This window comes from Callospermophilus lateralis, chromosome 5 (genome assembly GCF_048772815.1).
Source record: "Callospermophilus lateralis isolate mCalLat2 chromosome 5, mCalLat2.hap1, whole genome shotgun sequence".
Lineage (NCBI taxonomy): Eukaryota > Metazoa > Chordata > Mammalia > Rodentia > Sciuridae > Callospermophilus > Callospermophilus lateralis.
Window position 1 is genome coordinate 103,744,919 of NC_135309.1, and position 27,553 is coordinate 103,772,471.

The 27,553-nt window shown below is 37.6% G+C and overlaps 1 protein-coding gene across 1 annotated transcript in view; it reads right to left on the reverse strand.

Moving 5' to 3' along the window:
* Cmya5 (cardiomyopathy associated 5) overlaps positions 1 to 27,553 on the reverse strand; it is an 87,227-nt gene that overhangs the window by 41,514 nt on the left and 18,160 nt on the right. Inside the window, exon 2 of the mRNA XM_076857081.2 lies at positions 1,981 to 11,575. Within this exon, the coding sequence (XP_076713196.1) occupies positions 1,981 to 11,575 (9,595 nt within the window). The remainder of the gene's footprint in view (positions 1 to 1,980; positions 11,576 to 27,553) is intronic.

Genomic DNA, 27,553 nt, shown 5'->3' on the forward strand with positions numbered 1-27,553 from the left:
TTTTTTAAATTGAAAATATTTAGACAATTATTTTTCAGTGTCTAAAATTCAGAGATCAATAAAACATACCTAAGAAGGTTGGAAAATCTAGTCTCCTTTCTGCTGAAGGTGTCCAGTAGCTGTTAGCTAACAAAACCCAGCGTCGTGACAGTATCGGGCACTTTTACTGGAGCCAACACATCCAATGTCTAAGATTCCACAAAAGAAATTGCCCCACTCCCTACCCCTACATTTCAACAAGTAAAGTTTCAACAATATATCAACCAGGATAAATGGAACCAATCTCAGACAAGTTGAAAAGGATTAATTTGGTAGAGACAAAAATGCCAAGATTCTAATGCTATCCTACTTAATCAAAATGAGTCTGACAATTATTTAATAGTGACCTAACTGGTCATTTTGAGAATCACTTTCATTAGCAAGGAACGGAGCCAAGCAATATGAATACACAGTCAAGAGCATAAGCTCCAGCATCAGACAAATCTGGGTACCAATTCTGGTTTTCTGCCCCATGGCCTTGGGCCAACATCATGATTCTCGGAGCCCATTTTATTACCTTCAAATTAATGACAGTGATAGAGTTATTATGAGGATTAAAAGGCATTCTGTATATAAAAAAAAATTTAACACAGTGAGTGCTTACTTTTTGTTATTTGTTGCTTTTAAGGTCATTCTGGCTGCTGGGTGGGAATGGATTAAAGAGGCAAGAGCAGGGAGACCAGTTAGAAGGCTGCTGAAAAGTAGATGGGAGCCTTGAAACATAAAGCTGATTTCCAACAGCATCTCGGGGTAAATGGAGTATTTATAATCACATACATAAGGATATGTCTTGTGGCTGACTTTACCTAGAACATTAGAGTGCTACAGACAGCCAAAAGAATGAAAAGGTTTTACATCTCCAGCACAAATTTTCAAATCAAACAGGAAATATGGAGAAAAATCAGAATTTAAAATCTGTCTTGAGTATTTATATAAAGCTTACAACAAAATTGCTCATGAAATATATATGTATGTATATTTTTAAAGGATGATGTTATAGATGATAGAAAATAAGTTGTGTTTTATGCTTAAAGGTAAATACATATGTATACATATGTATAAATATCTTTTTTGAGATATTGGGAATTGAACCCATTTGCTAGGCAAGCTCTTTATCATAGAGCTACATGCCTAGCCCTCTTTTTAATTTTTATTTTGAGACTGAGTCTCTAAGTTGCCCAGGCTGGCCTTGAACTTGCAATTCTCTTGCTTCCAACTCCCAGGTAGCTGTGATTACAGTACGCATCCATCTAGCTCCTCGAAGGTGTATTTTTTAAGTTTAAAACTGTTTGGCATTTTTAATGATATTAGGATAATTGCTATAAGATTACAAGCTCTCAAAAGCAGTGACCCTGACCCTATTTTATTTCTTTGTATCCCTAAAACCTAGAAAAAAATGCCTGGCACATAGTATATTCCAAATAAAATATCTGAAAAATCAATCTTAACTAAATTCTTGGAGAAGTATTTTTTTTTCCTTGCAGTGCTGGGATTGAACCCAGGGCCTTGCACATGCTAAACAAGTGCTCTACCACTGATCTACACCCTCAGCCCAAAAGTATTCTTAGTTTGCTTTCAGTCTTAACTATTCTGCATAAAGATGAGTTATCAAATGTTGTATTGTGTTTGTTTTATTTTGTTTTGCAGTACTGGGAACTGAACCTAGTGACACTCTTATCACTGAACTGCATCCCCAGACCTTTTGTTTTATTTTTTATTTTGAAACAGCGTCTCACTAAGACACTAATGTTGCATCTCACTAAGACACTAAGGTTGCCCAGGATACCCTCAAACTTGTGATCCTTCTGCCTCGGCCTCCCAAGTAGCTGGGATTATAGGCATGCCCACTGTGCCCAGTTTATTGGTCATTTTTTTTAAGAAAATGTGAAAACAAACTGAATGTATATATATTATCATTTGTATGCTTTGAAATTGACTTACTTTAACAGCACTTATAGCTGTATCTAGAGTTGAAACCTCATGGTCTTTGTGGGTACCAAAAACCTTGTCCATTGCAGAAATTGGGCTTTTGCAGGTGTAGCAATATGAGTCAATCTGGGACTTCTTTGCTTCCTTTTGTTCGATCTCAGTTACTAAATCTGATGACAACTGTTCTTGTTCTCTTCCCTCTCTGCCCAACTCTTTCTGTTCAGCAGACATACTTTGTTCCACCTCACTAACAAATTCACATTTCCCGATGTGTTCTAATGATTCCTTTCCTTGAGATAACTCATCTCCAGGTGTGGATTCTGTATACAGTTCTTCTGATAAAACATCTTGACTAACCACTTCATAACTGAGGGATTCAGCAAAGTCATACTCATCCTGCACAGGACTACCACGGGGTCTCTCTTCACATGGCTCAGGTGAGACCTGTACTTTAGGTTCTTCCTGTAGTGTTTCTTGAACATAAGTTGTGCCAGATGCACATTCTTCCTCTGGGAAGGACACTTGTATTGGAACATTCAGACTGACCTCTGCACTTGCATTTCCTGCCTCATTACCCTGACTGCTCAACTCATCTACACTCTCCAGAACATGATGGGTATCTTCAAATGGAACTGCATAGCTTATCTTCTGGGTGACCACTCTGACTTCCTCAGTGACAGGAGCTTTGCTCTGCATCGCTACATCATCAAGGGCTACCACAAGGTCTACTGTTTCTTCTTCCCTGTAAACAGTCTTCCTATCTTCTTCCAGACTCTTCTCCCCCAAAATAGTTCCAGACTTTCCCCCAATTTCCCCTTCTGAAGCTCTCAGTTGGTATGAATCATCCTTACCAACTGGTTTTTCTTCCAGACCTTGGCCTTGGTCCTTTGGAGTTACAGATGTGTCATGGAGAATGTCATCTTTGAGTATGTACTTCTCAAAATATATTCCTGTGCCATCATCAGTGTCAGAATTTCTTCTTGGAAATGATGCCTCAGACTTCACACTGTCACCTTCAGAAGCTGTCTCCCCTTCTTTCTTTTTCTCTCCAACTGCCTCTTCGTAAAGATCCTTATATAAAAATGCAAGTGCGGGTGGTTCCTCCAGAAGCTCAGGATTAACGGCTTTGGCAGTGGTAGGAAATATCTGGGTTCTTGACAAAACTCCTTCCTCTTCACCAAATAAAGGAACCCCAGGTGACCTGGAGTCCACATCTCTATTTATGTCCTTTGAAACGTTCCCACCAGCTGATTTTTGGATAACTGAAGACTTTTGCATTTCTGGGTGAGATAATTTGCTGTGGTCCTTTTCCAGGCCATAAAAACTTTCATCTAATTTCACCAAATCATATTCTGGGGCACTTTCCTGTGAACTTCCTGGAAAAGAGAGAGATTCTCCTGTAGGTTCCTTTGACAGTTTCTGTTCAACAGTTAGTTTCTGTGGGGCTTTCTGTTGTTCTGGGTCTGGGGAGATGTTATAATCAATCAAAGTGTATTTTTCAAAATAATCCTCTTCACTGGGAATTGTGGGTTGAATAAAAGCTAAATCACCAGTTTCTGAATCTGTGGATACTGCCTCTTTTGTTTTATGAGTTTCTTTTTGTTCATTTTCTTTCAGTGATGTAACTTTCCCATCAGAATCTTCTAACCTGCTCCTTAATGTTTCATGGTGAGCAATTGCCTCACTCTCATCATGGAGGGATATGGTTTTGAGTGAGGGCTTCTCTTCCAAATATTCTAACTTATCTTGCATTTGTTCACTTTCTTCCTGATCCACTGAAGGAATAAATGCAGGGGCATGGATATTCAGTATCTCACAGCCTTCAGAAATGATACTAAAAGCACTCTTCTGATCTTCGGAAAGCCCAGCTGGCTTACTAGTTACTGTCAATTCTTCATCTTTTGCATATATGTCTTCAGGCTCATTGGACATTTCTTTAGTAGAGGCCACTTTATCAGCATTGGTTGTTGATGCATTCATTATAAATTGAGCGTAGTTACTTCTTGGTGAAGAGAGTGGTACATTTACAGGAGTATCCTCCACAGTCTCCAAGTGACCCCTTGAAACAAGAACAGATTGTTTAGGCACCTGGGCTGGGTGATCTTTAGATGTTTGAATAGTGTGAACTGTGGGCCTCTCTGGAGTCAATTCTGACCATGGAATTTCCTGTTTCTTCACTGTACTAATTTCTGGAGAAGCTTCTGAAACAAGAGTTTGTGCTTTTGCAGATGAGAGCAGATATGGCGGTTTTTCTAAGCTCTTTGTTTCTTCAGAAGGACTCTCTAAAGACCTTTCAGAGTCTTTAGATGAAGAGCCTTGCTTCATACTTTCTTTTGTGGTAACTACTGAGCCACCTTTAAGTAGCTCTGACAGTGAGAACTGTCCCTTTTCCTCTCTGTGACCTGTCATGTCCCTGCTTGACTTTTCTAATGCCAGGTTTCCTTCCTGAGGAGGAAAACCCATTTCACCCTGACTAGGAAGATCCACAGGGCGGAAACTCTTGGTTTTCTCCACCAAAATTTCACTTTCTTCGAATGGACACAGTTGGGTTTCTACTGTCTTTCTGTCCCTGATTTCTGGGTGAGCCTCTGAGAGTATGCTTTCTGGTTTTTCAATAGCAGATGTTGCTTTGATGAATGAAAACGGTTGAGTTTCAGCCAAGGAATTACCTAAAGAGATAGCTGATTCTTCAGGCACAGATCTGGCCACATCCAGAGAATAAGGCTGAATTTCCTGCTGCTTCTTTTCTTCTAGTAATACTTGTGCCTGCTTTACTTCTTCTTCTCCTTTCTCCTCCTCAGAACCAACAATAACAGAGGACCTTTCCTTGTGGTCCTCATTTGGATAGATGTGCTCCAGTCTAACAGCAGCTTTTGATTCTTCTGATTTTATAGGTCTAGATTTAGGCACCATTGGTACCTCCCATGTTTCTTTATTTTCTATAAGCTCTAAGGGGGCCATGCTTTCTTGCTTTTCTGCCAACTCTTTCTTTTCTGCCAGGGAAAGTGATCTGCTTTCTAAGTTATCTTTCTCCTCCAATCGGCTAACAGACCTGAGTTTCATTTCCTCTTCAGAACATTTCAAGGAAGTAGGTTTTGGCATTTCTTTCTTCAGTCTGTCCTCACCAAGATCAATTAAAATGCCTTTTGATTCTTCTGCTGGCACAATTATTGGCTCTGGCTTCTCTGATTCCTTTGTGATATTTTGACTTGTGAAGTCAGATGAAGCAGATCTTGGCTGTTGTGGCATCTTATCTACTACATCAAATGAAAAGAGTGACTTTTCTTTTTGATCACTGCTTGGATCTCCCCTAAGAACAGAAATATTCCACTTAGATGGAGGCGAGATTTCTGGCTTCTGTTCTTTTTTAGTCTCAGTAACATGAAGAGGAACATTTTTGGCTTCTGCCGTAACCGATTTCTCAAACATGGGGGAATAGGGTTGAATTCCAAAATGTTCCTCGCCATCAGCAGAAGTATTTAAGTTTACGTCCATTTCCTCTGAATAGTCCGAAACCTCTTTCTTCCTGTAATCTTCAGTAGACACCTCAGAGTTGGGTTTTGGCTGTTGTAAAACTTCTACCTTTGGTAAAAATGTGGATTTTTCTTTAAGGTCTTGACCTTCACGAGATTTAACTGAGGTTCCTCTCGATTCTTCAGCAGTTTTAAGTGTCACCTCTGGTAATGAATCATCAGTTGGTTTCTCAGTTGCATTGAAATCAGCAGGAATTGTACCTTGAGGTTCTAAAACAGTCACTGCTTTTTCTACAGAGGAACTTGGCTGAGTTTCTAAATCTTTTCCAGCAACTTTATTATCTGGAGTGCTTGATCCAAAAAATAAACTAGACATCCATGATTTGAAAGATGAAATTCCTTTCTTTTCCTTTGCTTCCGGAAGGCCTTGTTCAACTGCCTTTGGCTTCTCAGGAAGCTTTTGTGCCACCTCGGGTGTCTCTGGGAGTTCAGTTTCTTTATTCACTGGGATCGAGGGGACAGGTTTTCTTTGAGTAGGTATTTTCACTTCAGGTGTTCCTTTACTTTCCTCACTAGCATTATCTACAACCTTTGGCTGAACTATTTTTGATTCTTCTAATGGTTTCTCTCCAAGTAAAGGAGGTGGGCTCTTGCATGCTTCTTTTTCACTGCTTGGTGCAGGTTCCCTGACCTCTTCTGGGAAATGGTCTGCTTTGACAGGAAAGGGGATAGTTTCTGTCTTCACCTGTTCCACGGATGGGGCAGGCACTGGTTTCTGGACGGTTCTTTCAGGAGGTGATTTGATTTCTTCCTGAATATCTTCTTTGCAAGACCTGGAAAATTCTGTGTTTGCTTTCTCCAATATCAAACTTTCCTTCCCCATGAAAGAATAGATCTGCCTCCCCTCTGCTATGTTTTTCTCTACATTTTCAGCCGGAACTACAGATTTTGGTTCTTGGGCCAACTTTATTTCTTCAGTTGAGTAAGGTGTAGTCAACAAGGTCTCTCTATTACCACTGGAAGTATCAAGAGTAGATACTCCTTCTTGTGAAGACAAATGAGGTTCTTCCATAGAATGTGGCAGAACCTGCTTCCTGATTTCATATGTATGATCCTTATCCAATGGGGCAGGCTTGGGCTGTTCTGTCATGAGATCATTGCTGCCAGAGGAATTCAGCTGCACAGATTCTAATATTCTTTCTTCTTGTTGACTGGCCAAATTTTCTGGCTTTTCCAGCATCCAGTTATCATCCTTTGGAGAAATTAGGGCCTCTTTCATTTTTGTTTCTTTAGGAGGCTCAGCTGTCATAAATGATTTTGATTGTTCCAAAGGCAAATTCTCTTTCATAAATGAAAACTGTTTAACACCCAGATCTGGTTTATCTGCAGAAGAGCTGCTCACATCAGGCAATTTAACAGCTTGATCTGAATGAAGTGCTTTCTCAGGCTTCTTTTGTTCTACAAGGAGGTCAGAAGAAGCAATCTTTGATGGTTCTGTAGCAGGCACATGAAGCTCCCTGTTTTCAGTTCCTTCTTCTCTGCTTCTAAGCTCAACTAGACTCTTTTCTAAGAAAACAGAATCTTCTGATTCAGTTATAAGAGATTTTACTGGTTCTGTACCTGTGGATTCACTTTGCCTGCCTAAACCACCTGTGAATTCTGACCTGGCATCTGGTAATTCTGATAATTGGTGTGGCTCGTCTCTCTTCTCAGTCTCCAAAAGGAGCTCTGCTGGAGCCAGATCTTGTTTTCCTGGCAGGAAGTCTCTCTGGACTGTAGAAGATGTCTCCCTTGCCTGTTTGTTCTCATCCTCTTTGAGAGTTAGTAATGTTGAGGCTACATCTACTGGCACTATATTTTCAAACTTGGGAGAACTTGTCTCCTCATTTTCGCCTTTGGGGACTATATGTTTGGGCACAGGTGACACATTTTGTGGTGAAGGAAGTCTGGATTCTTTCTTGATCTCACCACCCTGGTGCAGCGAAAGCACAGGTTCTGGTCTTGACCCATCCAAGGCAGACACAGAGTTTTTGTTCTGTGATGAAACCAAATGTTCAGAGTCGAGGACTGTAGACAACGAGAAATCTTGTAAGTCTTCTACCCTCGCTTCCTTAGATACATCTGAAAGCTGAGAAGATGACATTTTGGATATTGGCAACCCAGGTTTATCTTCCTGAGTTTCTACTTTTGACAAAATAGAATGCTCTGCAATAGAGGATCCACTTAGAGGTGTATCTAATTTAATTTCCTTCTCCGCTTCTGACCAAGCCAGGCCTTTGGATAAAGAAGTTTCTGTGAGAGAGGAAGCACTTTTAATTGCTACCTTTTCTTCTTTAAGAACTGAATGCTCATCTATAGACGTTTCACGTGGTGGCAAACCACTTCCTAATTCACCTTCTCCTAATTTTGTTAAGACTGGATATTCTACAGGGGTGGCAAGAGATGAATCTGTCAGGATTTCTTCTTTTACCAATTTGGTTAACTTTGAATCAAGCTTAGTTACAGGTGTGATGGTTGTTGAAGAGTTGGGTTCAGTTTCTTTCTTCATTTCTTCTGACCAAGCTGGTGCAGGAGCACCCTGTTCAGTTTCCTTTTCTACTCCTGATGAGGCTGAATGAAGCTCTCTGGTGGTACTTGTTATTTTGGAATCATGTTTCACTTCCGTTTTCACTCCAGATAAAACCTCCGATCCAGATATAGATGTTTCTTTTAGAGGTGAAGATGGTTTTACTGCTTCAGGCTCATTCTCTGACAACATTCTCTGTTCTAGTTCAGAAGTCACAGTTGAAGCTAAATTGAGTTTAACATCCTTCTTTGGCTCATCTACCAAGTCAGGAAAAACTGAATATTTCATCCCAGACTCTGGAACATTTGGAGGCTGAGGCTCCAATTTTTGATCCTCTGATACATGTGCTGTAGCTTCTTGAGAATCAGGCACAGTTTTTTCCTTTCTGACTTTTGACAAAGCCATCTGTTCATCTGTAGTCTTTAGAGTGAGTGATGCTTGAGGTTCCGGTTCTTTCTTAATTTCATGGACTGAGTCAGGTAAAACCGAACACTGAGATGCTGGCAAAACAGGTTTTGTTTCTTCCTTTGCCATGGATGACTGTGCAGGTGGAGAAGCAGGAACTGTAGCTGCTGACAAATTTGTCTTAATTTCTCCCCTCTCCAATCCACTGGTTAAATATGATGGAACCAAATCTTCCAGCTCAGGCTGCACAGATGCTTGAGTTTTCCACTGCTGTGCCATAATGAGATATTCAGATACAGATGCTGAGATTGTTTGATCATCTGGATTGATTTCTGCTTCGTCTGCTCTATTTGCTGAAGGTGGCAGGCTCGATTCTTCAGATGCAGATGTGAAAGAGCAAGGTTCATCTTTTTGCTTCTGTGAGGAGTCAAAATTCTCAGGTACAGGTGTAGCAGCTGTTGATCCAATCTTTTCCTCATCTGCTTCAGAAAAGGAAGAGTAACCTGAAGCAGATATTGCAGTTAATAGTGAATCTGGCTCAATGTCTTTTGCCTCTGTTTCTGGGATTCTATATGGTGGAATTGAAACTTGTGATGCTGAATCTGGAGAAAAAAGTTCAGTTTCTTCAGTGTCTTCATCTGACAAAATAGTGTGTTCAGATGGTGATGTTAAACACATTGGAGAATCACGCTCGAATTGTCTTTTCTCTGCTTCCTGAGTTGTGTAGGGTGAAAATGAGAATTCTGAGGCAAATGCAGAATCTGGAGAAAAAGGTCCAATGTCTTCTTGCTCTCTTTCTGATAAATTCATGGGTGAGGAAGCACCTTTTAGATTTAGAGGAGATCTGTTGATAATTTCTTCCTCCTGGGGCTCTGGTGTTGCATATGGGGGTACTGAAAATTCAGAAGCAGATGTGGAAGAGGGTGAATACCGCTGCATTTCTATTGTCTCTTCTTCTGATAGGATCACAGATGGAGAGACTGAAAGTGGTGGGGCCTGGCATTCAGAAGCCATCTCGGCTGTGTGGGATGGGAGAGAGCATTCAGATGCACAGGATACATCTGGGGAATATGGTCCAGTGTCTTTCTTCTCCTCTGATAAAATGGTGTGCTCAAAGATACCTTTTGATTCTAATGGAGACTTGTGGTCAACTGCTTCCTTCAGTGACTCTTGTGTTGCATGTGATGGAACTGAATATTCAGAAGCAGATGTGGAATCTGGTGTGTGATGTCCACTTTCTGAGGCCTCATCTCCTGATAGGACTGTGTGTTCTGATGTAACTGTTGAAAACAAAGGGGCCTGGCACTCAGGAGTCATCCCAGCTGTGGGTGGCGAGAGAGAACTCTCCGACACAGAGTCCAAAGTTGGGGAATAAGGCTGAAATGCCTCATTCTCTTCTTCTGACAAAACTTCATGTTCAGATATGGCTTTTACACTGGATGGAGAAACTGGCTCATCTCCTTGCCTCTCTAGTTCATGGTTCAAATCCTGTGGGATTGAATACTCCGACACAAAAGCAGAATCAGTGGAAACAGACTCTTGTTCTTCTCTTTCTTCCTCAGACAAAGTGACATATTCAGGTGCTGCTGTTACCAGTAATGGTAGAATGGGCTCCTCTTCTTTGTGCTCCACTTCAGGGGACAAACATGGTGGGAAGGACTTCTCAGAAACAACTGGACTTTCTGGGTAGTCAAGTTCTATAATCTCTTCTGCTAAATCAGAATCTTCAGGTTCAGGGATAGCTGCTATTGGCAGAGAAGTTTCTATTTCTTCTTTCTCTGGTTCTTGAAGCACTAAAGGTTCTGGAACTGACATGGATGGCTCAGGCACATGGTCTACCTTTTCTTCTTGGAAGCTGGGAAGAGGAGGGGTCAGTCGTTCAGAGACTGGTTCTGACGTTTTTAGTGAAGTCAAGTCCAGATCTTCCTTGTCTGGCTCAAAACCTTCCTGGATAGATGGTGCCAGACCTAGTGAGCTTGTCTCCAGAGAATCCTTCACTGTCTCCACTGAAATTGAATGGTCAGTAGAATCCATGTTTTCCTCTTTCACCTCATCCATTAAAACTGGTGAAACTGAAGCATCGTTCTCTGAAGCTATGGGTTCTTGTGAATCAGGCTCAAATTCTTCTTTCGCTGTTTCCAGGAACATACTTGCAGATGTATCAGGCGGAAGAGAGGAAGGCTCCACTAGGGGCTTTGCTTCATCACCTGGCCACTGTGGCACTGATTGTGGAGGCCTGCACTGTACTTCTCTCTCTGCTGTATCATTACTTGAATAAGATGAATCTTTGTGCTCCTTGACAGATGTGGCATTTTGAAGGGAATCACAGTAAATTTTCTTTTGATCTTCATTACTGAACAAGGAAGTCAGGGACTTTGATCCTTTGGAGAGGGCACTTCTCCAGGGTGGAGCAAGTTCTTTTACTCTATCCTCAGCTATGCTTTGGGTTACTAATTTGCCTGTTTTAGAAACTATATTAGAATCACGATTGTCAAAATCTGGCTCTAGACTAATAGATGCATCTTTCCCTTTGCGGTAATGGATTTCTTTAATTACATAACCCTTTGGCAACGTTCCATAAAATTGAAGAGGAATTAATTCTTCTTTAACCGAATTAAACATCTTAATTTTATATTGTACTGTTCCTATGTAGACTGGCCTTAACACTAAGGGCTTGTGTTCTTTGTATATTGCACCAGTAATAGGAGGTGTATTTGAGGTGGTTTTCTTTTTTCTTGTCTTATCATAAATGCCAGAAGATAGCTTTTCTTTCTCGGTGTTTAGTGCCTGGCTTTCTGAAATTAAAGGATTGTCCTTTTTACTTGCTGGAACATCTTGAGATTCTAAAGAATTTCTTTTTTTGTTGCCTTTTCGACGCAATGATGGTGACCCATGCTTTGACTTATGAGTTCTTTTCCGAACCTTTTTAACCTCATCCACAATAAAGGAAACATTTCCTGGAGGAGAATTCACAGCTGATCCTTCCAGGCTACATACACCAGATGTCTGACTTTCTTCCGAGGCCCACGGAGTGGAAGATCTACTTGAATTGGTCTCCCAAGTTATTCCACTATCTTCCCGTTGAACTGTCACCATGGAAAAGGAGGGGTCAGATATGATACACTCTTGCTTGGTCTTGCCCTTTTCATCCTGGTCTGATAACCTAGAGTAAATAATAATATCAATAATTATATATTACTATAGTAACAGAATAATAAGTAAATATACTTTAGCATTAAAGGGTAAAGGATTAATGTGAAATTAAAATATATAGAGATCAATGTTGCCATCTACACCAAAAATAGTAATGTATACAAAATAAAGTTCAAAAATTAAAGTGAGGATTTTAAATTTAATAACATATCCCAGGCCAGAATAACTCAATATCCCTCAAACTCCAAAAACAGCTGAATTAAATTCAGCTCCTTCTCTCATCAGGATTTCCCTTCTGATACCCCTGTGGCTCTTCCGTTTAGAATGCTGATTCCAATATCACACTCCATTTCTTTTTCACATCTAAATACTATCTACCCTTCAAGGCTTAGTTTCAAACCTTCTGCTGCTATCATTCCTGATCAATTAATTGGTCGTGTTTGCCATCACTCCATGAACATTAAGTTGGAGATGAAAACTCCAAGCACTCTTTCCTCCCAGGAATAGTGCTACAATTTTATGCTCTGAACCTTCCTTGTACGTGAGGTTTGGCTGAGGATCAGGACTGCCAGCCATTGCAGGTATATCATATACTCCCTTGTTTAACTTCAGAGTCCCCTCACAGTCTACTGCAAAGGGGTTTGGGGTATGCTGAGATCTTGCTGTCAGCTCTTAGCATGGTCAGATGGAGCCTGAGACAGCCATACCCCGAGCCTCTAGCTTGCTCTAACAGGCAGCCTCATCCATTCACCCCAGTGTTAGGTAAATGCCAGTGTGTTCTACACATGCTATGGGTGCAAAGGATTAGGAAGTAGTGGGAAGAACTAGTTTCTTCATTTTCCTGGCAACTCTACTCTCCCTTATTTGTTTTGGTAATAAACTATTGAACTTAATTAGTAATTAATCTTGGTTCTCGGCTGAATCTTATTTTGAACTGTTTTTTCAAGTTCTTTTCCATACCTAATTAATATTATTCCTGAGAATTTTCAACTCGTATTATTCCCTCCCCATTTCCTGTCACTTAACAGAAATAGGATGAAAATAAAAATTAAAATTATGACTAGCACCAGAGAAGTCAGCATTTAGAATGCCGGCAACTGTAGTAGCATTATAAAAGCAATTATAAATTCAATTTAGAGTTCATTATTGATTGTAAATTCAGTGTATTCAACCAGAGACGTTTTCATTACTACCTAGAATGAGTTCAGGAAGACTGAGCAGAGTATCCAAAGGGTGGTCATAAGAAGGCAGCACACTACTGTTGTAGTTTGGATATGAAGTGTCCCCCAAAAGCTCATATATTGAAAACATGTTATCCAATGTAGCAATGTTCAGAAGTGAAATGATTAGATTATGATAACTGAAATCTGATCAGTGAATTCATCCTTTTGTTGGATTAATAATTCTAATGAACTAACTAGGTGTTAGCTATAGGTAGGTCAGGCATGGTAGGAGGAAGTAGGTCACTGGCATTGTCTTTTGAGTTTATATTTGGTCATTATTTCTGCATTTAGTAAACTTTTTATTAAGTATAGATAGTAGAAACACAAATATGAAGACACAGGATCTTCTTTTAAGAAATTCAAATCTAATGAGATATAACTAAACATCTCAATAGTATATAAGTATTATTATAGAAAATATTATTACAGTATAATAAGTATTATTACAGAAAACAAGCCAGCTACAATAAGGACATAAGGAAGGGAAAACTTCACACAGGAGAGGTGCTTAAGTTAGTTTGAAGAGTCTGCCAAATGGATGAGAAGAGAAGGTGGAATCAAGATGGGGAGGTTATTCCAGGAAAAGGTCACAGGATATGTAAAATATACATATGAATAAACAGTCTGGCTCACTGAGAGACAAAGTTGAATGACAGCCAACAGAAATCAGAATTACTATATTAGCATATGTAAATCCAAAGCCCAAGAATTCACATTATACTCCATCTAAAGATATAATGAACTAAGTTAACAGAAGAGGCATGGTCCCTACACTATTCAGAAATGCTCCAGGGACTTTCTTACTCCGCAACAACAGTGTTTTCAACAGCTTTTCATAAAGAATATTGGCTACATCCGTTCCCCTCTGATTGCATTCTCACAATGCAACCTTCTGATTTATCACTTGGTTTCCCAAGTAGGTTTATTTATCTCAGGGAGTGAGGTGAGACAAATCTAATGACTCTTTCCTCATCCCCCTTTCACAGTGGGTAAGAAGGTTCAGCAGATCTGAGTTAGATTAAGAAAAGAATAGACTAATACTAGAGATGAGCATCAAAAGCTCCTTTTGAAGATAACCTTTATCTTAATGAGGAAGTTTTCTTTTATTTGTACTTGCTAAGACATGAATTTAAAAAGTAAGCATTAAAAAGTTTTTGTGCAACTATGGAGATGATCATGTTATTTTTCTTTACCCTACTAATGTGTAGAACTATTACAATTGATAGCAGATGTCAAACCAACCTTGAACTCCTGAACTGAACTCACCAAGCTGTAATATTTTATACTCTTTATGAAGTTCTTGATTTGGTTCTAATGCTATGCTTAGGAGTTTTTCTCTTATGTTCATGAATGATATTGATCTATTATTCTGAAATCTCCTTTCTTACAGTGTTCTTGACAGATTTTTGTATCAAGATTATATTGCTTCATAAAATGAGTTGAAAAGTATTCCTTCCTTTACTATTCTCTGGCAGTTTGTTATGGATTGCATTATATATTTCTCCTTTAAGTATCTGGTAGAATTTATTGGTGAAGTTCTTTGAACCTGGAGTTTTCTTCATTGTAAGGCTTTCTAGTTAACAATTTATCTAATAGTTTAATTTGCAGTTATCTCTCTACTTTCCTGAGAAAGATTATTATGTCATTAATTTCCAAACTTTCTCCTTTTTTAACATGTAAAGTCAAGGCTATGCACTTCACTTTAAATACAATTTTAGATGTGTCACATAAAATTTGATACACAACTTTTATTATTAATGACAAAAGTTTTTAAATTTCCTTTGTGATTTCTTATTTGGCCTATAGATTATTTAAAAATATATTTATTGATTTCAAAACTCATGAGGATACTTTATATTTTGTTAGTGTGTTCTAATTTGTTTGTTTGGGTTTTTTGTAGGTTGTTTTGTTTTTGTTTTTGTTATTTTCCAACACTTTACCACTAACCTATATCCTCAACCCCTTTTATTTTTCATTTTATTATTTTTTTAAAGAGAGAGAGAGAATTTTAATATTTCTTTTTTAGTTTTCGGCAGACACAACATCTTTGTTTGCATGTGGTGCTAAGGATCGAATCCCGGCCGAACGCATGCCAGGCAAGCGCGCTACTGCTGGAGCCACATCCCCAGCCCTTATTTTTTATTTTGAGACAGGGTCTCACTAAGTTGGTCAGACTGGTCTTGAAATTGTGAACCTTCTGCCTCAGTCTCCGGAGTAGCTAGAATTATAGGTGAGTGCCACAGCATTCAGTTTACTTTCTAGTTTAATTGTGCTGTGATCAGAAAGTTTATTTTGTAGTAAGATTTGCTTCTAACTTTATTGAGACTGGCTTTATGGCTAAATGGTCATTTAAAAAAAAAAATGTGTTTGTGGGACTAGGGATATAACTCGGTGTTAAAGTTCTTGTCCAGCATGTGTGAGTTTGATCTCCAGTACACACACACACACACACACACACACACACACACACACACACACACACAGTTTTTGTATTCATAAAAAGAGCTAAATCCTCCATTTTCCAGCAATGTATTATGTGTCAAGAAAGTTAGGCTTTTTAGTTGTGTTATTCAAATCTTTTTCATCCTTAGTGATATTTTTTGTCTGTTTGTTCTAATACTGAAATGTGTTATAATTTTGTACTACAATTATGGATTTATTTCTCCTTATAGTTCTATTAACATCTGATTTATATATTTTGAAGCTACACTAGCCGATATAAATGAATTTAGAAAAACTATATCATTCTGAAAAAATTAATTTTAATCATAATGTTCCTTTTACCTGTCAATAATGATTCTTTCCTAAAGTATCAAAGTATTGATACTAATAAAGCTTTGATATGATTATTAACAAAGATATACCAGCTATATTTTGAATAATGTTTAAATTGTATATCTTTTCTTCATTTTTACTCTATTCTTTCTATGTTCTTACATTTTAAATGTGTCTCTTATGGACAGCATATAATTATTCTAAAAATTTATTCTGACAATTCAAATGGAGCATTTAGTCCTTTTAAATATAACATAATTACCAACATATTTGGAGTTAAATTTGCTACCTTATTATTTGTTTTCTATTTGCACTCCTCTAGTTTGTTCCTCTTCTCTCCTTATTTGCAATTTTTTAAAAATATTTATTTATTTATTTTTTAGGTGTAGATGGACACAACACAATGCCTTTATTTTTATGTGGTGCTGAGGATCGAACCCAGGTCCCATCCATGCTAGGCGAGCACTCTACTGCTGAGGCACAATCCCAGCCCTATTTGTCCTATTTTTGATTAGATATTTTACTTTATTTCATTTCCCCCTCTGTTAGCTTGTCAGTTACATTCTGTTTTCTGGTCATTTAGTGATTATCTTAGAAATTACAATATGCATCCTTAATTTGTTAATGTCCAACATGAACTGGTATTTTTACCTCTTTCTAGACAATATAAGTACCATGAATTACTTTCATATTAACTTATACATCCTTGTAATCATATATTTTGTCTTTAAATGTATTTCATTTTCATAAGATATAATTACTTTTACTTTAATGTAATTACTTTAAAGTGTCTATATTGATTTAGATTTACCTTGATAATGAACCTTTCTATTGTGCCTCATTCCTTCCTTTTTCTCTAAGATTCTATCTGGAATCATGTTCCTGCTCCCTGAAACATTCTCTTTAGTATGTCCTCTGGAGTGAATTTTCTGGTGACAAATTGTTTTTTTTTTTTTTGGGGGGGCGGGGAAGGGGGGAAGGGGTGGTAACAAGTACTGAACTCAGGGACACTCAACCACTGACCCACATCCCCTGCCCTATTTTGTATTTTTATTTAGAGATAGTGTGTATTTTATTTAGTGAGTTGCTAAGTGCCTCACTTTTGCTGAGGCTGGCTTTGAACTTGCAATTCTCCTGCCTCAGCCTCCCCAGCTGCAGGGATTACAGACATGCACCACTGCACCTGGCCTGGTGACAAATTCTTAGTACTCTTTCTATTAAAAGTCTCTCATACCTCATTCTTTTTTTTTTTTTTTGAATGGGGATTGAACCTAGGAGCATTTTAACACTGAACTATATCCCCAGCCCTTTTTCTTTTTCTTTTTTCTTTTCTTTTTTTTGGTACTGGGGATTGAACTCAGGGCCACTTAACCGCTGAGCCACATCCCCAGCCCTATTTTGTATTTTACTTAGATACAGAGTCTCACTGAGTTGCTTAGTGCCTTGCTTTTGCTGAGGCTGCCTTTGAATTTGCAATCCTCCTGTCTCAGTCTCCCAAGCCACTGGGATTACAGGCAGGTGCCACCGTGCCCAGCTTCATAGCTCATTCTTTTTTAAAATATTTTTTTGTTAGTTGTTGATAGATCTTTATTGTATTTATTTATACTTAATGCTGAGAATCGAACCTCATACATGTCAGGCAAGTGCGCTACCACTGAGCCACAGTCCCAGACCCATAGCTCATCTTGAAGAATATTTTAGGGTATAAAATTCTAGATTGTTAGCTATTTTCTCTCAGCACTTTAAAAATATTCCATTGACTTCTGTCTTCCACTGTTTTTATTGATTAATTAACTTTTAGTCTAATTGTTGCTTTTCTGAAGTAATCTAAACTTTCCTCCTACTAATCCTCAACTATTTTTAAGATTTGGTTGTTGTTTTAGTTTTCTGAAGTTACTCTCACTTCCTTAAGAATCTTATCCAATGTGTATGATTTCTGAATCTGTAGATTAATGTCTTTCATCATTTCTGAGACATTCTCATACTCCTTATTCAAATACTGATCCTGTCCCATTGCCTCTCTTTTCCTCTGATATTCCAATTTTTTATAAATTAAAACTTCTCACTATATTCTATTTGCATTTATTGTGTTGTTTCTTCCAATCTAACATCCAGTATGCTAAATTTGTATTCACCTATATCAAAACTGCTTAATAAAGCCATGAAGTGTGTTATTATAGTCTTCAATTCTAGAAGTTCCATTGTTTTATTTGTTTCCAGTATTCTCTGACAAAATTGTCTTGGGGCTGGGGACGTGGCTCAAGCAGTAACACGCTCGCCTGGCATGCGCGGGGCACTGGGTTTGATCCTCAGCACCACATAAAATAAAGATGTTGTGTCCACCAAAAACTGAAAAATAAATATTAAAAAATTCTCTCTCTCTCTCTCTTTAAAAAAATTGTCTTGTCCTTTATTTCCATGTTCTCATTCTTATAAATAAGTTGGACATTGTATAAGTATCTTTCTTCTACAGAAACCCTTCCCTTCCCATAGTAGTCCAGCTATGCCCCAAATAAGTATCACTCTTTGTGGGATAAGAGCTTACAGGATTGGGTGTGCTCTACTACTCTATGTCAATGTTTTCCTAAATAAACTAATTTATATTTGCACTGTGTGTCCATGACCCCATTTACATGGTAGGGAGGGATTGTGATGATCTTTGAATGGTGTTCTTGTATACTTGCTGGTAGTATTCTTATTTTCAACTGTTAAACTGATACTCTACTTTCTACACTTATTTTTTGTGAGTAGTATTTGTCTAAATCAGTTCTCAAAATATGAATTTCATTAAATGTGCTGAAAATGTAATCCTTTTTCTGATCCACAGTTAAATAACATTAAAGTTCTTCATAGCAATATAATTATGAACAATACATTAGGTTTGTATCATATTTTATTCTACTCTCAGTCATTCCAAAAAGAAAGACCAGGTCTGAAATATGATGATAATGTCAAAAATCTCGATGTTTACATTCAGGCCTTGATCACTCTTCCTAGGTACAACTTCTATCTCTTTCTTTTCATTTCACCTTAGCTTATAGAAACCAGTAACTTATTGAAAGCCAACTATTATGAATGGAAAGATTTTAATTTTTTAAATTTTGTGATTTTAATTTTTTTCTCATTTTGTAAGTAAGAAAACAAGAGAGAGGAAATATATACATTTGAATTGAAATTTCTAAAGAGAGAAACGACTAGCCATCAAGGTGGAGCTGTCAAAATAATAAATCCCCTTATTTCATTATCAATATCTTTGTCTTGAATTGTACTCTCATTTATTCCTTAAAAAAAAAAAAACTACACTTCTGAAAGAAGCTAAATGGATACTTAAACTATTTTTATCAAAAGTAAAGATTTGTAACTATTATACTCATTTCTATTGGGATCAAGATTTATATCCTCAGAACTGGTAGTTTCTTTCTCTGATCAGTAGTTAAAGTAATATTAAAGTTCTTCATAGCAATATAATTATGAACAATACATTAGATTTGCATCATACTTTATTCTACTCTCAAGCAATCATAGTATACTGACAGGAAGTATTTCAAACAAGAGAAAGTAATGGGCAATTTTTTCCCAACTAAATCTTTTAAAATGTAATAAATATTAACTTTTATAACATAACAATGGGAAAACCACATATAATCCTACTTATATTACAAACTTGGAAAAATATATTTTAAAGCATAAAACACCAAACAAGTTTGTAACCTTGTACAAACAAGACTGTATATTCATAATATAAATGGTTAGTGTTTTCTGTGGGTCTTAAAAATAACTCTTAAAAATAGGAGTTCTTTAAAACATAATCAATAATTATACAATTAATATTTCACCAAAAATTAATTAAATATACATGTCCTTTGCAGACCAAAAAAAAATCATATACATTGCTGAACAAAAGTAATATAAAATAGCTAAGATTAAAAAGTTGATAAGTCCTTAAGGCGATAAGAAAAATGAAATTATGAATGAAGAAATCATCATATGGCATTATTAGAAATTATAGAAAGTTCTCATTTTTTAAACATACTAGAGACCATTCGGGTTCACTGTGGATGAAGAGAATATGTATCTTATTTTCACACTGACCAGATACTTCAGAAGCCTGGAAGTTAGAGCCCTCCCTCACTTGAAACCTAGTTATATTTGCTATCTATGGCAAAGTCTATGACCCAAACACAAGCCTCACCCTTCATGACTCTACTTATATCTTTTGCTCCCCTTGGAATGAATCATTTTTGTGCATCTTATCATTTATTTTTTTCTTTCTTTTTCTTTTTTAGTTATACATGGACACAATATCTTTATTTTGTTTATTTATTTTTATGTGGTGTTGAGGATCAAATCCCGGTCTCACACATGAGAGGTAAGCCATCTACCTCTGAGCCACAACCCTAGCCCCTTATTATTTCTTTCTTTACAGAGACCAGCTCATGTATCAAATTCTCCAGATGGAACTCACTGATTCTGCAAACCAAAGTAATTTTCTTCCTCCCAACTTCTGGATTCTTAATGTCATCCTTCCCTAAGGCATTTGCCACTCTGGGTTTCTTTTTACATACAGCCTAGTTTCTCTATAAGGCTATAAACTTACTGTGAGCAGTATAATGTCATTTAATGAGTTTTTCTATAGATTCTTCTCTTATGAATCTTTTCAAAACATTCACTTTGTCTTTAAAGGAGCAACATATCTTTCACTTTTGTGCTCAAATTTCACCAGCTTAAGTAAAATTTAATTAAATCATGTTGTAATATTACCAAGTGCAACCAGTATAAAACATTCAGAAACAATCATAACTGATCATTCATAAAAATACAACTCAAAATAATGGGAATTATTAGAGATTAATGTGATAACTGAAGTAGTCAGCTTTCTTTGGACACTGACCAATAGAGAGCTTTGATTAATTTAGCCAGTTAGGTTTAATGAAAGTAGATTAAAAAAAGCATTTGTATCATTCTTGTGTGTGTGTGTGTGTGCGTGAGTGTTTAATTTGTTCTAATTAGTTGTATCATTCTTTCTTTACATTTTTAGTTTCCATTCATTAGTGTTTAACCCATGAAGTTTCTGTTTCAGGTGAAATGACAAAATTCATTCAACCACCATTGATTGGGGGGGGGGGGTATTGTGGGTTGAACCCAGGGGCAATTAACCACTGAGCTATGTCCCCAGTCCTTTTTATTATTTATTTAGAGACAGGATCTCCCTAAATTGCTGAGGCTGATCTCAATCTTGTGATCCTCCTCCCTTAGCTTCCCAAGTCACAGCCAACTACAACTGACTTCCAACTGACTTCAGATTGAAGCAGAAAGTAAAGATTCATTCATTCAACAAGTATTTATTAAGCTCAAATTATGTACTAGGCACTGTTAACCATGATTTTTGTTTACAGCAAGATTATTGTTTAATGCAAATTTTCTAAGAGATCGTAGGGATTCACTTCAAATTAACCAATTGTGTCTGAGCTATAGATTTGTGAGAGAAATATAAATTAATTTTGTCTTAATTCTTCTGAAGTCTTGGATACTTGAATGATGCTACCAGAAGCAGCTCCACAGCAAAGCAAACTGGGTGCTTGCCTAAGCCTTCATTTGTACAAGAGCACTGCTAGACACAACACTGATCTCCCAGCTTAGCTTGAGAACACTCAGTGTGTGAACAGTTTCCTGCTTCATCTATACAAGAGTATAAGAATAAACTATGTGATACAAAGAGTCACATCTTTTGAGCTTTTTTTAACAGAGAATTTTGTCTGTAAAATCTTAAAATATATAAAATAGCAATTTACTTAAAATAATTAGTTGGTGGGCTTGGGATATAACTTAGTGATTGAATGCTTTCCTAGCATGCACAAGGCCCTAAGTTCAATCTCCATATCACAAAACAACAACAATAATAAATTAATTAGTTGGGACACTAGTTTCTCATTCCAGATGTTTCCTTTCATGTAGAAAGACATTGTTAGCATAAGAGTCCTGGTCTAGCTTCCCTGCTTCACCCTTTCTCAGTGTACTCTGTTCCTTGTGCAGTGAATTATATGAGGAGAGGCCTGGGGTTCTTCCTGCCACTGGGTATATAAATCTGTATATTTCTGAGATTTGGTATTAAAAAACACATTGTTGTTCTATATACCTAAACCACATTCACTGATATTGGCTTTATCAGTAATACGCCTGATATTTTTATCTCTACCATTCTTTCATTTATCTGTCACTTGTTTCAAAACTTAGAGAAGGAGAAAAGGGGTGTTGTATAGCAATTCTACTTGCCAGATTCCAATATAAATGAATGGCCACATGTACAGCCTCTGGTAGGGCCTAAAGAATATCCCTTGACAGCAAGAACAGGTATGATAAATATTCTACATACTTGCAAACTGATTTTTTAACCAGTCAGACCTAGGGAAATCCATCAGCCAGAACTCAACAATGCCCTGATCACATACTAGTCTCCCCCAGAAGCATACACCCATGTCTTTACTTACTTGTATAAGCTCAAAGAACTCTAGAAAGTTGGAAATTGACATGATGCTTTATAAACAACACAGATTAATTTTAAATGTGCATTATCCATGGTCAGTGAAAAATATTATATATACTGTAAAATTGTCCGTGATTTGGAATAAGATTGATTATTTGACTCAAATTATGCAAAAAAGATCAAATTTTGTATTCTTAAAACAAATGCCTTAGATCCACTTTCCTCAGGCCATGCTAGCTCTACAGCTGCCTCTGTTAACCTTCTGCTACCAGGAATAAGGCAATCTGGATTCCAGTGCTCTGACACTCATCAGGTCTCTGGTTTTCAGAAACAAATCAACAAAAATACGTTACAATTGAACATCACTTAATGACTTCCAAAAGACTTTTATATATGTTATTTCCTTTTTAGCCATAAATTTCCTATTTGATTTACTCAACAAATTTTAACACCTACTACATACCAGACTCTGTTCTAGGCAGTGAAGGTAGAGCAGCAAACAAAACAAAGCCCAGCTCTCATGCTGTTTAAATACTGTAGAATTTAAGAAGGTATGTGCTATGAAATGGTGCAAATGGGATAGGGGTGATGGCTACGAGTTGGGCGATAATATATAAAATGATCAAAGAAGACCTCAACCAAAGAGAATTTTGAGCAGAGCCTTGAGGGAAGTGAGGAAATAACTATGAACAGCAGAGCAAACAATGACATTCAAGGTACTGAGATGAGACTGAGCTGGCCACACAAAGATAGGAGTGAACAAGGGAGAGAAAGTAAAAGGAGATGAAAGCCAGGTGCAGTGGTGCATGCCTGTAATCCCAGAATCAGGAGGAAGAGGCAGGAGAATTGCATGTTCAAGGCCAGCCTAAAGCAACTTAATGAAACCAAGTGCCCTTGAGTTCAATCCCCAGTACAAAGAAAGAAAGAAAAGAAATGGAGATGAGGTCAGAATGGTAGCTGTGAGCCAGTTCACCTTGGCTTCTAGGAGGGTTTGGATTTTATTTTGAGTGAAATAGGAAGCCATTGGACCATCAGCCCTGCCATCTTGTAATAGCTCAGGGATGGGCAACCCCTCAGGCTATACTGGCTGGGCCTTTACTTCCTCTGTCTTACTCCAATCATAAATCTGAATCTTAAGCAGAATGATACAAAGGCTAAATATCCATGGTACTCTGAGCAGATAATCAGTCTTTCTTGCACCCTAAACCTCACCAGGTTTCTACCTGGTTCTCTAGTTTATTGATGCTTCATTCTGTGAGCTCCTTAAAGTTCCTTTAATATAGTCCATTTTCTGTATGGTACACACAGAGTTGTTAGTTTGTTTGTTTCCATAGATGGCTAGCTTATCACCACACTCATTTTCCTTCTTTCTGGGCCTGCAGATCATCTACATTTCCCAGCCTCCCTTAAATTAGGTGTTGTCAGGTTAGGGCCAAATGACTGAGATTAAACCAATGGAAAATGAATACTAGTACTGTGTTCTGTTCTAAGCATGGATCATAAAAATCTCCCACACAAAATCTTCCATACTTTTCCCCATCCTCAGCTTGAAGCATGGCAACCTTAAACATCACAATCTGAAGATGGCAAAGTCACACCAGGTAAGATGCTTTGGTCCCTGAATCATTGCCTAACCACAAATACCTGCATTGGATTTTTAAGTAAGCTAGAGAAATTCTTATTACACTAACTCACTGAGGTGTGGTAGGTTTGTTATAGTAACTGATGTAACCTTATCAAATCCAAATCTTAACTAATACATGTATATCTGTCACCATTAAATGTCTCACCACAACATTAAACATCTGTATTCTTCAGCATAGAAAACACTTTCTTTATAGATATTGTTGCATATATGTACACACATAATTTTAATTTTAATTACACAAGCAAATGAAAACATTCTTATTGTAAAAAATGTAATCTAACATGGCTAGGCAAAGTTTCCCTTAATTATTACCATTCCTATCTCTATCTTATTACCAGAGATTCCCCAGATAATCAATAACATTTTGTAAATTAAAAAAGAAAACCCAAAACCGAATCCTGGAAAAATAAAAAATAGAAATTCTGTTTTTAAATCCTAATAATTACCCCTAATGTGCAAAGTAACGGGAATAGGAAGAAGAATGGCAGAGTTCCCTCCTTCCAAGAACTTGGAGGCTCACATAGAGATGTATGTGCAAACAGATTATTATAATACAGTGTAACACTTGCTTCAACAAAAAGAATGTGCAAAAGGCATCCTAGGTGGTACAGAGAAGATAATTTTTAGCTTTGGAATCAAGTGTGGAAGGCTGTATGTATATAAGCGTGAGAGGAAGGGTCTGGAATATAATCATAGAGTATGAAAGTATAAAAGGCTGATGTAAGGTTTTTTAAGATAAAAATGAGTTTTCCAGGAGGATCAGGTTGCAGGTGGTTGGAGGCAATTCAGGTAAAAGGAAAAACATGTGCAAAAGGAGGGTGGCTTGAAACCATATGGTGTGTCTGGGTGTGCTTTGAGACACCTTAGCAAAATCTGTAGCCATTTTAAAAGTCACAGGACCCAGTGGCATAAATGTTAGCATTATGCACATGCTTCCAAACACTACACCAACCTCCAGGCAGACTTTAAAATACCTATTACCCTGTGTTTCCCAAAGCTTCAGGCAATCCTGATACTTAATCAATGATGGGATACACATACACTTAATATTAACAGCTGAGATAACCTGAGTCATTGAGTGTCTAAGACGTGTACCTGACCTTGGCAACGAAATCACTAAATTTTAATTACACAAGTAAATGAAAACATTCTTCTTATAAAGAAGTCATCTAACATGGACAGACTCCTTTAATTATCACCACCCATCTCTGTCCTTTACCAGAGATAGACTTCTCCCCAGCTGTTCCACTGACTGTTTTTTTTTAAAACTACCAATTATGACTCCATAGAGCATGAAGTATAAAGGCTAATTGGTCCAAGAAGCAGGACCAGATGAACAAGTGACCCATTTGAAAGTAGGTCTCAAAATAGTGACTGGCTTCTTTCCTACCTTCCACTTTTTCCCAAACAAAATCTTGCATGTAGGCCACATGCATAAATTCTCCACTTTTTTCAAGTAGGAAATGTTTACCCAGTAGTGGACACAGAATTAATACGACCCATTCACAATTCTGGAATTGTAGAAATCTCTTTATCTATCCAGAGTTAAGAAAAGTAATTTGGATTTTAGCATGTAAAAATCAATTTATAAATACTTAGTATCTCTTCGGGTCTGATCATGAGTTGGGATCCATGACTCAGTTACTAGGCCTCGGGCAAATATTTAAATCTATCACAATAGAGTATAAAAAATCCACCCATCAAATTTTCTTCTATTATTGAAAACTAAGGACAAAAAGATGCCAGGTCCAGAGAATCAAAATAAATGAACTGTTTCATGACAGGGCTGGTTCATAGACTAATGACCAACCAGATCAAAATGTGGGCAATTCATTTATTTGTGATCTTAGAAGCTGGGGGTTCCTCAACAGTGACAACATGGACATTTTGGTCTATCTAATTTTTTTGTTTGGGTGGGGGGGTTCTCCTGTGTGCTGAGGATGTTAGTAGCAATCCTGATCTCTATCCACTAGATGCCAATAGTATCCCTATCCCTAATCATGACATCAAAAATGTCTTCAGGCATATATTAGCTGAGAACCACTGCTACAGGTAGACCCAAGTGAGAAAAGACAATCAACTACGGGCAACATCACCTTAGCTGAAGATGTAAATGAAAAATCATGGAGAATAAGAACATTTATGTTCTGGGATTCCCAGCCAAGGAGTTAAACACAGGCTTAACTGTTTAGCACTGGAATTCTTCAACAGCTTCTGAGTATTAGCACAGAGCAGAAACTGTACCCACCAGCCCCTGCTGTCAAATTCCTGTGAATGTTGAGTGGTGGTTACTAAGAGACAGAGCACTTCATCTGAATAGAATGTGTCAGGTTGGGATCTTTTTAAAATAAATCAGTGAGCCAGGATAGACTTCTCCCCAGCTGTTCCACTTACTTTTTTTTTTTTTTTTAACCTACAATTATAACTCCATAAGAGCATGAGGTATGAAGGCTAATTGGTCCAAAAAGCAGAAGAAATCTGCTGAGATTTCCTTGTTAGCCCTCTAGCAATTTTTCTTGCTAAGTTTGCAACAAAGAGCTCCTAGAGTGTGGTCTTGAAAATAATAATAATTTATTTAAAAATAAAACCAAGCTATTAGATGGAACCAGAGTTTGTCTGTGTACATAGTACAACGTGTGGTAACATTTTTTTCTTTTCTTTGTCATTATTTTAAGTCGTGAAAAACCCCACCAAGGCCTCCCTGAAGCAGATTCTACAGAGATGAGCCAGGGTGAGTAAAATACATCTCAGCTCTGGAAGCTTCAAGAAGGAGGACCCTTTGGCCTGGTGGCAGCAGAGAAATTTGGGTGTCAGTGGCTCAGGAGAGCCAACCCACTGACACCCAGATTTCTCTGCTTGTTTGGATAAACCTCAGAGAGATTTCACAGGAGGTACAACGGGCACCTTCCAGAGACTGAGAAAACATCCTCAGAGCTCCCTGTGTGTGTACAGAGGAGTGCAGATAGAAGGAGGCTATGCTGAAAATTCTGACTGATCAACAACCACACCCTTCTCTTTAATTTCCAAATGTTCTACTGAATTTTTAATCTAGTCCCAAAATTAGTGCCACTAATAATCCACCAAGGAAAATTAATCTTGATTTTACAATTACTGACAGTTCAGGTATCTCTGTTAGATAGACTCTAGATGATAACTCATTGACACCCTTACTTGTGTTTTCTGCAAGTTCAGTATTAGAAAGTTCATTCTTTGGGGCATATATAAAATGTTTAGAAATCTCTCCATCACCCATTTTTTTTCTTTAATCTTAAAAGATGTTTTAAAAACTTCATTTTTTTAGAAAGTAATTTCCCTCTCCAATGTGGCCTTAACACTGAAGAAGAATTGTTACCTGAAAGATTCATTTCTCAAAAACACAATTCACACCAGCTGCAATGACACACACCTGTAATCCCCACAGTTCAGGAGGCTGAGGGCAGGAGGATGGTGAGTTCAAAGCCAGCCTCAGCAAAAGTGAGGCGCTAAGCAACTCAGTGAGACCCTGTCTCTAAATAAAATACAAAAGAGGGCTGGGGATGAGACTCAGTAGTTGAGTGCCCCTGAGTTCAATGCCCAGTATGAACAAAAAGAAAAGGAAAGGACTGGGGATGTATCTCAGTGGTAAAACACTCCTGGTTCAACTCCCATTCAAAAAAAAAAAAAAAAAAAAAGAATGAGGTATGAAAGACTTTTAAAAGAAAGAGTAGTAAGAATTTGTCACCAGGCCAGGTGCAGTGGTGTATGCCTGTAATCCCAGAGGCTGGGGAGGTTTAGGCAGGAGAATTGCAAATTCAAAGCCAGCCTCAGCAAATGTGAGGCACTAAGCAACTCAGTGAGACCCTGTCTCTAAATAAAAAT